Consider the following 13,496-nt stretch of genomic DNA (forward strand, 5'->3'; position numbering starts at 1 on the left):
CCACACTACATATGCAAACTTGACAAGGCTCTCTATGGGTTGAAGCAAGCACCTCGAGCATGGTATTCAAGACTCAGTTCTAAGTTGTGTGCTCTTGGGTTTGTTCCCTCAAAGGCTGATACTTCATTGTTTCTTTACAACAAGTCAGGTATCATCATCTACATGCTTATTTATGTTGATGACATCATAGTAACAAGCTCCTCAGATCATGCTATTACTTGTTTGCTTCGGGATTTAAATGAGAATTTTGCTATCAAGGACTTAGGTGATCTACACTATTTTCTTGGTATTGAAGTAAAACGAACTCCTAATGGTTTGATTTTGACACAAGAAAAATATGCAAGTGACTTAGTTGCAAAAGTGGGAATGAATGGATGCAAGGCTACACCTACACCTCTGTCCTCTACAGAACAACTGTCTCTTTATGATGGTATGCCTCTAGGCCCTGAAGATAGTACACAATATAGAAGTATTGTTGGAGCTTTGCAATATTTGACTCTCACACGGCCGGATTTGGCTTTCTTTGTTAACAAAGTATGTCAGTTTCTTCATGCTCCAACTACAGATCATTGGACAGCAGTTAAGCGTATACTTAGGTATGTGTTTGATACATTGAAAGTTGGAACTACATTTGCAAGGTCTTCCTCCACATTTCTCAGTGCCTTTTCAGATGCAGATTGGGCAGGTTCTCTTGATGATAGGAGATCCACGGGAGGTTTTGCTATATTTGTTGGGCTAAACTTAGTTTCTTGGAGTGCCAGAAAACAAGACACTGTGTCTAGATCAAGTACTGAAGCTGAATATAAGGCACTGGCCAATGCCACTGCTGAGTTAATTTGGGTGGAAGCTCTTCTTGCTGAACTTGGTGTTAAGTTAAGGGAAAAACCATGCCTTTGGTGTGACAACTTAGGTGCTACCTATTTGTCTGTAAATCCAGTGTTTCATGCTAGAACCAAACACATTGAGATTGATTTTCATTTTGTAAGAGAGAGTTGCTAAAAATCTTCTAGGTATCAGGTTTATCTCTAGTAAGGATCAGGTTGCTGATGGTTTCACCAAAGCTCTCCCTGTAAAGAGGTTAGATGAGTTTAAGCGTAATCTCAACCTTTCAAAAGGTTTAGATTAAGAGGGAGTGTTAGATGTTAGTTGTGTATACCGTATGACTTTGTATACGGATACCTATCATGTACTATACGGCTTTTGTGCCCTACTATATAACACGCAACCGTACCCAGCTCCACGGTACGTTCCGCCAAATCACAACCAACAACTCCGACATTTTTACACACCTGGTATACCCAGCAGAAAGAGTTTAGTATATACAGGAACCACAATTAGTCTAGTACTCTGTATTAAATAAACAACTCGTCAAATATGAGAATGGCTAGTCATTGGTATCCTGAAGAATCTTCACAACTTGTGATGCACGTTGCATGGCCCACGGTGCAATTAATGCACAATAATGCTAGACTTACGGGCACTTTTGTTACAGGTAAATCTTACGGGCTGATCTGGATTCACTGGATTGGTTTAGATTTTTTACATGTCGTGATTATAGGATCGTGACCCTCCTGACTTCTTGCCACGTAATCCCGTAAGTGTGATTTCGTAACAGAATTCCGTAGGTGTAGCATTGTTGGTGCAATCAGTCTCATGGCGCCGAGGACCGCGAAGAAAAATTGAGCAGATTTCCTAGTACTTGCTAGAAATAAACTCAGAACTTATAAGGAAAGATTTTGACAGGGTCATTCCAGCGATTGGACGAAGACCTAATTAGCAGTGTGTGCACCCAAATGCGCATCGAACTAGGCTGTACATCCATGGGTAACTCAACTAACCAGCGAAATTTGAATGTATGTAATTAGCTAACTTACTCGGGCGACAGCTCAGCCGTCTCAGAGTATTCCTGATTCCTCCTATTCCTAGCTATATGTTCATGTAATCGATCGCGAGCAACATAAGAGAGATCATGTAACTCATTCAGAGATCGAGCATAGTTCTGTAGGAGACAGATTTTGTGACAATATATAGTGCAGAGTTGAAGGTGATAGGTGAGATGCAATGTGGAAGGCAACTCAATAATGAAAGCTCCACATCACATGATATTTCAGAGTATCCGGAGAAGTTGCTGGTACGATATGCTCACATGCGTGAAGAATTGAGGTCCAGGTAAACTAGTTTGCTCATTCCAAAATTCATTCTGGAACCTTAATTGGTTGGATCCGCCATCCATGCACTTAACAGAACTAGCAAATGGTACACCGGCACATGTGCATGTATTTTGTAATATCACCGTAAGATATCCGACCGCCTTTCATATGTAGAGTCACCTAAACAGTACAATTATCAGAGATAGGCTTAGAAATATGACACATTGTTACATGCGTATATCTCACAATCCTATCATTGGGTTGTAAATGTGGACAACGTATATAAAGAATGTGTAGCACCATGAAACTATTTTTTGAGGAACGGCCAGTCGTTCTGCCATTCGACGGAAAAGATTTTTTAGAATAAAGGCGCTCCCGCCCAGTTCCATTTCAGATTGAAACGAAACGGAAAAAAGATTTTTAATTAGAGAAATGAAAAGGCAGAGAATGCAAGTCGCCAGGACGCCATGAAAACTATACCTTGGCTTTGATGAATATGATCACAAAAATATTCATCAATATGTCTCACAGATTCTTGGTGACGCAATATGAATAAAAGGAGAGAGGTTACCGATATGATTCCATCTATGCTCAAAGGGGAACAAAACAATTACAGAATAGATTGATGCAGAACTTGCAGGGCCGGCTCTTTATTTTGCGAGGCCCTAGGGCAAAGTGACGACAGGGGCCCTACAACTAATATAGGGGATATTCTGCGGGTTTACATTCTTTTCCTTTGATTATCGTCATTGGCACCAACATTACTTGCGGCCAAACAATACCTATTTAAAAAAAAATCTCTTTGTGATTCAATAAATTGATTCTCTCATTTTGTTTTATTCCCTTTTGCGGCGCCAGACTTACGTTGTGACAACTAAAGTTGTGTTGAAATTTCGAACCCTAATCTACCATGGAACATGAACATTGAACAATGATTTTCTAACTGCCTAAAGAGTCAAAGGGACAAAAATTACCACGGGGCCATGACGGCGGATTGGCCAGTTCTCCACCAGGACGGCAGAGTCTGATCTCCACTTCTCCATACTCTAGGCGAGGTGGTTGAGTCAAGAGAAGGCAAAAAATCAAGAAGACATGGCGTTTAGTTGTTGTGTTGTCGATCAGATCGATCAATTGTTTGTTGTTTAGTTGTTCAACACGTCTACCACATGGTAGATCGATCAATTGTTGGCTTCGCTGCGTGTTTGTGTTGCCTTTTCCTCTCCCGATGGCTTTTTCAGCAAACAAAAAATCAGCCCAACAAGAAAATTAGTTTTTTTTAGAATCATCCAGCCCTTTTATTTCAAATTATAGGGAGTTGTCGAATACAAACACCATCGGGCGGACTTACAAACCAAACATAACGACCAGAAGGATTGGAAAGAACTAGCCGCGCTAGATTGTGAGGCTCCATATTTGAGGATCTGTTCTCATGCACGAAAACCACCTCGCCAAAACCCTCGGCCGTCTTCTTTATTTCATGTGTGATAGAACTAAAAGCTCCCAGATTCTGCTCATGCAACACCGTGATCACCGTCTGGCAGTCGCTAGCTACCTTAATGCGCTGCTGATTCAGGTCAAGCGCCAAGTTAAGTCCTTCCCGGACCGCCATTGCCTCTAGCACCTCCGGATCCGAACTTGCAAGGGTCCAGCAGCTTAGTTCATGGGCCATTGATTAGACGAGCAACCCAGACGGACTGATTCTAAAAGCTCGCCATTTTTATTATGTAGGTAACTTGGTATAGATCGTGATAACATATGTGAAACCACCAACAACTTGGCTTGGTTTAATCGTGATCTAGGTTCACAATCTTTATATGTCGTTGTAGTCAACGAATTGATGATTAATGCAGTTTTTGGGTCCTTTAGGACCCTTCCCGTGTTCAAGAAAAAACTAACGTACTGATGAGGTTGGTCGTGACATAGGTCACCGTACAGGACCCATGCCATTGGCCACAACAAGTAGCATGTTGTCGCCAAGTCATCTCATTGGGCAACCGTGTGAGTGAGAAGACTCAAATGACAGTCTGAAATGATGTGATAGAAGAAGCCCTCAGTGAACACAGAACAACAGACCATCAAAGGAGCTAAGACAAGCAATATATGAGGAGGGGAATCTAGATAGAAAAAAAAATCAGTTGGAAGCAGACAGACATGTTCTTCAGATGACACGGACAGAAGAAATTAGCCAATTTCGGTACAGAAAAAAAGTATGCTCCATGATGTAGCACAGTCACGCATCCCACCTAAAACACACTTCTGTGAATGGTTGTCAAAGGGGGGATGTTGGAATTCCTTGCACGTATGCAATTTTCTGATGTGCTTAATTGCTGCATTATTAGGCTCAAAATATTCTTGACGCCTCCCATTCCTAGCTATCTATAGTACAAGTAGTTGATCGAGTGGCACAAGAGAAGTTGTGTATCTCATTCCTCCTAGATCGACGCATAGTTGTATAGGAAGAAGTTTTTATGTCAATATATAGCGTAGATCCAAAGTTGGTAGGTGAGAAGCAATGTGTGATGCAACTTAATGATAAAAGCTACACGTCATATGAGATTTGACAGTCTCCCTGATTAATTGACATGCTCATTAAAAAAACTCAACATTTAGGAACCTAAGAGCAATTCCAATAGTATAGCCAACTGTTGCCTATAACAAGATGTTATATTATTTGTAGTCATCGTATAGCTAACATGTACAATAGTTGGCTATAAGAATGTAGTACTTTACTAATATATGGCCCACCTTTTACTCTCACAAGGTTACTAGGAGCACGTGCAAGAGCTGGCTATTGCATAGTAGCCCACCTCCCTTCTCTCTCCTCTTCTCTCTCCTCCAACTCATCTAAAATATATTATTTAATGTCTTATAGTCAGCTGATTGGACTCTATTGTACTTGCTCTAATAGTACTAGCAGAAGGGAAATTCCCTGAAAGTGTGTTGGATTTGGAAATTCCCGTACATGCACTTAATGAACTAGCAGAAGGGTAGATGCAGTACATATAAATGCAGCATCACTTAGGCTGCTCATAGTGGAGAGTAAATATCATGTTACTAGTCTAAGTTACTACTATCTCTATAGTGGGTATTAATTTAGATATGGTTTCATGCAATGTGTCATTAATTATGTTGTAGACTCATATTGCTTTGAGATATGTGATGTTATGGTAACATGGCTAGTGACCACATCACTCTCTTTCTTCTTTTATTGTCATGACATGTCACCAAAATGCCTTGAGATATGTAATGTTACCACCAATATTACCCCCACTACGAGCAGTCTTAATTCAATCATCTTTCAAGCATAGCAAGTAGTAATGTAATCCGAAACCACAGAAAAAATCTCACAATCTTATCTGTGTTAGGGTTGCAAATGTTGAACAGCATAAACAGGAAAAGTACCAGGAGACTATATATTTGGTATTTAGAAGGAGCAAATGAGGGGCTCCGATAAATGTTTCTAGCTGCTCTTTAGAGGGTAACACTATCGTCTTGATGCTTTCATAGAATGCATTTCAATAAAAGTAGAGGGGGGAATCAATTTTTGACTTGATTTGTACAAATTTTGGAAGGACCCAACATAATTGATTCGGGGCGTTGATTAGATGGTTTCACAATCTCATACGACCTCTCTATTCCTAAATATAAGACGTTTGGGGAGTTCTAATTGGTACTCCCTCCGTCCTAGTTCTTAAGGCACATTTCCAAAAAATATTTGTCCCATAATAACCCACCTCCTAGGCACAATTCTACCTAATGTGGCTTGGGAACTCCATCAATATTTCTTCATGCACCGTGTTAACCCACTAAAATATTTTGCATGCACACAGGCTGGTCCCCTCCTCTTCCACCGTGTGAACCCACTCAGATTATTTGCATGCAAAAGGTGATCGCATCCTCTTCCTTGGTGTGAAACGGTTTCAGATTTTTGCATGTATTGAAACCGGCCAGCTCCTCTTCCGTAGAGTATAAACTGCAGCCATTGCCCATCTTCCCAGAACAGCCATGGACGTGGAGGGAGTCATGGAGATGAAGCAGCCAGGCGTCCAGGCGAGGTAGAAGAGATCCATGGTGACGTGGAGGGTGTCATGGAGATGAAGCAGCCATGCGACGTGGAAGAGGTCCATGGCAAGGTGGAGGAGATCGATGGCAAAGTGGAAGAACTGGAGGAGGAATTCGAGACGGTTTATACAACCATCCAAGAGCTCTTTGAGAAAGTTGATCCTGCAACTAAAGTAGGAAATGGTGAATCCAAGATTTTGGATAGGTATAACTTCATCCGCAGCACTAACCTCGCGATGGTACGCAAGGCCACGGTGCAATCTTTATGTGACGGATACATGTTCCCTGCAATGTGCCAAAGTTGTGGTTTTTCATATTTGGGTATAAGCTGTGATGACAACTGCAGATCCTTTAACGGTTTGAGTTTTTTTTAACCGTGATCAAGATACAAGTGAGAAACCAGACTGATTTTTTTCGTCACGCAATTGGATTGGAGTCATTGCCCATTGGGCCTGAAGCCCCTGAGTGAGTACGGTCGCGAGTGATGTCATTGTGCGGGTGCCAATGTCCCCAGGCGTACGTCCCTGTGGGTACTCATACGACACAGATCGCTCTCCGAATTGTTGTGGACACTCGTGTCCTGAAAGAATTTTACATCTTTAGTATAAACTAACATGTCATGAATTAAATACGTTTGCAGCTGAGCAAAAAAAAAAAAAAAAAAAAAACAGGCAAGGGTAAAAAAATATACTCAAATAAAGGAGCTTGTAGAGTTTCTCGACAAGTGAGAATACGGTTCTACAGACTTCACCATCACAAGTTCATCACAAGGTAGTAATCCACGGATGAATGAGTTGCACAAACCAAGAGAAAGCTATACAAAATTACGGCCCCACCGTCACAATTTTATTGGACTTTTTACTGTCAAAGTTGCATCAGGGGCAAGGCCATCACCGCGCCAAATACAGAGACGATAAGCACCATCAGCCAAAAGGGCAGTCTCGTCTTCTGCTTCTTTTCGCCCCGGCCCTCTACCACTGGTTTTCCTACATTGTTCACCAAAGCTGCGGCCTCCTGGACAGCAGGAGGAGCTGGAGCAGGGTTATCCTGTGGCTCTGGCTCCGCTGCAGTTTGCTCCATTTCTTGCTGCTGGTTGTACTTCTCCACATACTCAGGAAATAATTTCCTGAAGTGTGGGCAATTTTTGCTGCGGAACAAGAGCAGCGTTTATGTAAGCTCATGGTCTAAAATAGGGAATAGTGCATGCCAGAAGGCATTACCAGCCATTTAGAAGTAATATATACATCATGTTTCAGTGTAATGCTAGTATGCAGTGATTTAGCACTGGTGAGCTCGTAGCATTTGGGAAATAGAGCATAATGAATTATTGAATAAGTGAATGAATGAGATATAACTACACTAAAGACTGAAAGTAACTATTGCGGACACCTAACATGCCTAGGCCAGAAGCACCTTTGTTCTGAAGAATTATCTTGCAGAGAAATGCATTTACCTCTCACAGTTGTAAGAAAGGGAAGCCTTTGCTAGACGCTTCTTCTCTCCATCTGTGCTCCTGATGCTTCCGGTGGTCAGAGCATCATCCATCTATACATACAAGAATAATTGTATCGTTCATACAACACAAGTCATGGAATGAATCATTTGAAACAATCAAATAGTTGTAAGGGATAGAAAATAGCAAGCTGTAACAAATAAATCGTATGTCATTGAAGCCCCAGAATACTACATTCAGGTGACTAGAATGAAAATTTAGTAAGATTATCAGTATAACAGAAGTTCCATCACAATATTGCATCCTTGCAAGTAAAATGCCAATGTGGATTAACTGAACACTAAGAAGTATTGCTTGCAGTAGTAATGTGGTGCTTAGTAAGTTATGAGAGTAGTTCATTTCATAACGATATGTGAACAATTAAGAATGCAAACATTATTTTTGTTAAATTCAAGCTGATGAAAATGTAAGGACTCACCATAAATGATAGGAGCCCTGTTAGAATGCTGCAGCACAAGGAATATGTCAGACCAGCGATGAAAAAACAAGAATTCTCAATGTCAAAATACATTCACAACTTGACAACGAAAGGTAACTTCTATCCCTGGAAAAGTGAAGATACACTTTGATGTTCTTGCAAGCTCCACCCTCTTATTGTTAAATTTGAACTTTTTCCCACTTTCAAGCAACCAAAAAAGCATGATTCACGAAGGTTCATATAGCGTAACAGTAATTGATGTTGAACAATGCAAGTAACTGAAAGGCCATAAACTAATGTAGCTGAAACTGAAACAGGAAAACACCTTATGGGCGCATATCAATGTTCAAACTTAGGAGCTAAAAAGTACGGACTAGTTTAGATACCCAAAAATAGTTTAAGAAGCTCAATGAAGGATTTATTCCATGGGGAAAGAGAGAACACTTTATACTCGCTGACTCAGCTAGATATCATTGCGAGCATACCTTGCTACAGACCACATTGGATTCCAAGATTCTGGATGAACTGTAAAAACAAAGTAATACGGGAATCTTTCAAAACACCATTGAATACACAAGGAAATTAAGATGTGATTACACCATGATGCTTACAGTCGCTCATTGATAGGCATATCCGTTTGTGAGGGGCAAACCTGCCGCTGGGAGTTGTCATGCTGAACAACAAAGACAAACTATAAGTAAAAGAGCAAAGTTAAGAGGAATTCATTACTTCTAATACGTGTGTATTTATGTTATATTTTTACATCTTAGTAAGAAAGACATCATATAAGAAAAACAACCAATGAGCAAATGTTTCAGTACCTAATACTTGGAGGTTTAAAAGGGTAATCTGATGGAAATTTGAGCTTTCCGTAGTAATATCCACCTTCAGGAGAAAAAAGTGTGAAAACTATGTTATATGTTAAATAATAGGGCAGTATACTGACTGGAGTAGGGCAGTGCCTAAAAGATAGAAGTTCCACATATGCATCATAGTTACCTTCAAAGGGTGTGCCCACACTTCCTTCAAGTACAAAGTCTGGCATAAAAAGACAAAAAAAAAAGTAAGACATGAGCTTAAAAAGAGCGAAAAAGATAGACAGCACCGAAAACAAGCATGCCGGTAGCGCAAGAGCGAAAAGATAGACAGCATTGAAAACAAGCATGCCAGTAACACGCATGACATATAATCGGGAGATCGACAAGGATTAGACTTGCAGCAAAGCTTGATGTAACAACAAAAAAAAACTCTTGTATTATGACATTCATGTGGCCAGAACAAAGATTAAGTGTCGTTCGACAAGTTGCGACTTGTCGCACGCTTGTCTACAGGTCGCAACCTGATTGTCGATAAGCTGGAGCGACATGACAAGTTAATTGTCGATCGACAAGTTGACAAGTCGACGACTAATCACGACTTGTTTGTCAACGACAAGTTCTTTTTTGAGCTGAAAACTGTAGGGGAGGCCCCGACAGTAAAATTTTATTGAAGATATAAAATATGTATTGTACAAGGAATGAGGAGGAGGTCAAGCAACAAGTTGTAGGCTGGGAAATAAAAATGCCATCTCGTCCCGTGAAACCCTATCTAAACAGAGCGTGCCCTCCCAGGCTCCCACCTAGCCACCGCCCCTCGCCTGGACGCTCCCCTCTCGCCGCCCCTCACCTGGCTGCCGCCGGCTTGCCGCCGATGCTCCCGCCGCCTCCTCTCATTTGATTGTAGGCTGCTGGCTCGTGGATAAGTGAAGGGCCTGCCTGCTAGACGCATTTGTCACAGTATCAGGTTCCTCACCACTCCCCATGCCCTCAAAATTTAGTAGGAGTACAGTAAGTAGAATACTTACTGTGTATCTTTAGTAGTTACAGGTCAATACATATCGACTTGTCTACCCCTTGTCGAGACTTGTCACGACTTGTCAGCTTGTCGGTACCCAAGCGACAAGTTGCAACACGTAATCCTTGGGCCAGAATACAAACCAGGCAAGCAGGGATACTTTATTGTCACTGATATGTGTGACATTTGTTAAAATATGAGTAGCTAAATTTAGACCATACAGAAATCTCAATTTCAAAATGACAACATATTGACTAACACATTCATTTACTTTGCTTACGTTTACATAAGCCTAAAATGGCCAAAGTTGCCACACAAATTTACACATCAAGAACAGCAGAGGCATGAAGCATATCACCATTTCAGGCAATTAACCACAAATACAATGTTCCATTTCAACAGAAGTTACCACGAACCTTCAATATGTAATAAACCCATCAGAGCATCTGTAGTAGATGCTCAAAATTTGGTCCTCTATCTCCATATACACGTCTTTAGACAATCCCAGATTTTAAGCAGCTCGTCTATATACAGGACATCTTTATTCTCTCTCTAATATTTTAATAGTACCTTAAACTACCATTCAACAGCTATATTTTCAACCGTGACTTTTGTATCTAGCAACTGATGAAGCACTATAGCTGGGACAAAGAACTTCGAATGCATCCAGCAACTGATGTAACAATATAGCTATATTTTCAACCGTGACTTCTCAAATGTATCTAGAAACTGATGAAACAATATAGCTGGGACAAAGAATTTCAAATGTATCCACCAACTGTTGATACAATATAGCATTACTGGAAGCTCTGATCCGTGTACTGGAAACATATAGTAGCATGGCACCATATCTTTCATACTTTATGTTGGACCCATAACCCCTATCTGTGTGAAGGAGATTGTCACTTTCGCCATGTGCTGCCGTCAGTTGGGAGGAAAGGAAACAAACCAGGACAATTAGGTTTCATCCCAGCATGGCTCGATCACGAGACGCGGCCCACGTCACCGCCCAGACGCCGCAGCCTGGGAGCGAAGGGAACTAGAGAAAACGGTTCAGTTCTCTCCAAGCCCAACTAAGTTTTTTTTCTTTAGCAACACAGCGATGGCTACCAGGTCACCACATAAGGTAGGCCCTCATTGCCAGGTAACCCCATATGCTGTTAGGCTGGCTACAGTGGGAGTATCATAGTTAGTATCATGCATGCTATGTTGGCAAAAGGCTGATGTGACACAGCAATTAATGAAGAGAGAGGTGATAGTGGTATCATAATATGATACAGTATTCTTGGAGTCTGATAGCTGCAATCCAGGCCAATTTGTCTAACCTTTCCTGACCAAGTTCTACATACAAGGAGAGAGACTGGAGCAAACATCCAAGGGTGGTGCGTTGCCAAGATAAAAAAGAGAGCGCAGAACAATTCGGCTCATGAGCTAGCTGGTTTCATTAGAAACATAGTGGTGATGTCTAGACATCATATGTACCTAAGCCAGTTCAGTGTGCTGCAATCCGCAATAAGTATACTAGTAATATTAAGAAGAGAGCAGAACCCACTGTCCCATTCTTCCCCGTGTGTATTTCTGCTGCTGTTGCTCTCTCAGTTCTTCCCCACTGACCAGCGCTTTGACCCCTCTCCTCAGTTACACCTGGCTCCATCTACACCGAGGCCCAGGTGCAGCGGCACCGCCCAGCCCCTCCTGTTCCCAGGTGCAGCCGTGGCCACTACTGCTCTCTCTCTCATCACTTTCTTCTTCACCACAACAAGCCCAAGCACAACAGGCTGGCCCCTCCTCCCCTCCCATTCCAAGGTGAGGCAGTGGCCCCAGTCCCGTCCCTCTCATCCCCACTGAGACAAGCCCCAGAGCTCTGTCGGCACTCCGTCCAACCTGGAGGCTGATGCGAAGAACCTGCTGGATCCATCCGGAAGTGGTGCGGTGTTGGCCAGATCCAGCAGCACGGTGTGCAGCCGTGCCCCTGTGCCCCTCTCATCTCTCCCTCACCCTAGACAAATTGTCCTGGTCTCCAACAGCTCCGGACAGGGGTGGGAACAAGGCTCGAAGGAGCAGTTGCTCACCTCCTAGTTTGGACAATGTCGCTAGGTCATTACTTACCTCCCTAGTTTGGACAAAGCAACTAGGTTGTCCACATCTGGATGATCTCCAAATTTAGATAACCTGTTAGACGAGCTGCTCTTAGACCATTTCAGTACAGACATTCTAAAAAGCGTTCGGATGGCCCTATAAACCATCCACTAGAGATGCTCTTAGGCAGCTTGATACAAAAGAGTACCAAGGTCTCAGTCATCGCTGCAGTGGTACAAAGCATTCTAATTCTATACCAATGCAAAACCTGGTGGCGAATAATGTGTACAGATGGGAGGTAATGATGCAAGACAGTGGTGCAACTGCATGAGTGTGATGATTGTTGATAAATTTCCAGTAAAGCATCAAATATATAGTGAACCACCATATATATATACACTAATAACCCGTGTCCTCCCAGCCACTGCCATAAGAAGATCCAACTTTGGTTACTGTAAACCGCCAGGAGCTAGTCCATCCCAAACAAAAGTAATGCTGAAGCTAAATAAGCTATTCTAACGAGTTGTTAGCATCTCTTTGACCTGTGAGTCTGGGCTATTCTTCCAGGAGCTAAGGAAAGCTCAAACTTACCCAACCCATAATCCAAATTTACAGCACAGTTTTCACACAAAAAAGAAGAGCGCAATAATTTGTATTTTAACAAATACAATAGGTGGCGACAGAGACACGCTAAGCAGATTAGCCCAGCAGTAATGTGCCTATGTCACAAATGGGCAAACATAAGCATGATAATACCTAAATCAAGCACAAACTAAGTCTTCATATCTTACACCAACATAAGCCACATGCCTACCAGATACAACAACGATTAGCGCCACACAAAAAAACACCAATCGCAAACATTCTCCATTAATTAAAATTTAAAACGACGGTGAAAATCAGTGGGAAGAAGCTACTTACGCCACTCCAATATGTCGTTGGGGAGCGGGCGGGCCACGATCTGCGGCGGCGGCTCCTGCAGCGCAACGAATCGCGTCAGAGACCAACCAAAACCGAAACCAATCGACTCGAATCGAACGGAGCCGAGGCAGGGGACGTCGAGCTGCTGACCTTGCAGAGCGCGTGGTACTCCTTCTGGAGGCGCTTGAGGCAGCCCTTGTCGGCCATGGCCAAAAACCCTAGGGCGGCGGCGCCGGGCACCGAACCCCTAGCTGCTGCTCGAATCCGCCCCCCGCGCGCGCGCCCCTCGATCGACCGCCCAAATCCGGCGGAGGCAGCGCGATCCCGAGGCGGCTAATCGGGGGCGGGAGGCCGGGGATCGGATTCCGCGGGGGCGGATTGGGGATTTGGCGGAATCGGGCGGCGGGGGTGGGGGATCGGCGGCCGCGTTCCCCGGTGGAGGGGCCTAGGGGGAGCGACAGCGTACGGAGGAATAGAGAGAGAGATGGGGGAAATCGACCGGGGATTTTATCGATGCTGC

The 13,496-nt window shown here is 42.9% G+C and overlaps 1 protein-coding gene across 1 annotated transcript; it reads right to left on the reverse strand.

Annotated features, from left to right (window-relative positions):
• Positions 1 to 6,890: 6,890 nt before the first annotated feature.
• On the reverse strand, positions 6,891 to 13,234 carry LOC124685186 (ubiquitin-conjugating enzyme E2 34-like). The gene is made up of 9 exons (XM_047219514.1): positions 13,127 to 13,234; positions 12,977 to 13,031; positions 9,143 to 9,181; positions 8,965 to 9,028; positions 8,755 to 8,816; positions 8,629 to 8,668; positions 8,144 to 8,171; positions 7,666 to 7,757; positions 6,891 to 7,359 (listed from the first exon to the last, which is right to left on the reverse strand). The coding sequence occupies exons 1-9, from the start codon at positions 13,181 to 13,183 to the stop codon at positions 7,077 to 7,079; spliced, it is 720 nt and encodes a 239-aa protein (XP_047075470.1). The 5' UTR covers positions 13,184 to 13,234; the 3' UTR covers positions 6,891 to 7,076.
• Between the last annotated feature and the right edge of the window lie 262 nt (positions 13,235 to 13,496).

The sequence above is a fragment of the Lolium rigidum genome, chromosome 1, assembly GCF_022539505.1.
Source record: "Lolium rigidum isolate FL_2022 chromosome 1, APGP_CSIRO_Lrig_0.1, whole genome shotgun sequence".
In the NCBI taxonomy this organism is placed as follows: Eukaryota; Viridiplantae; Streptophyta; class Magnoliopsida; order Poales; family Poaceae; genus Lolium; species Lolium rigidum.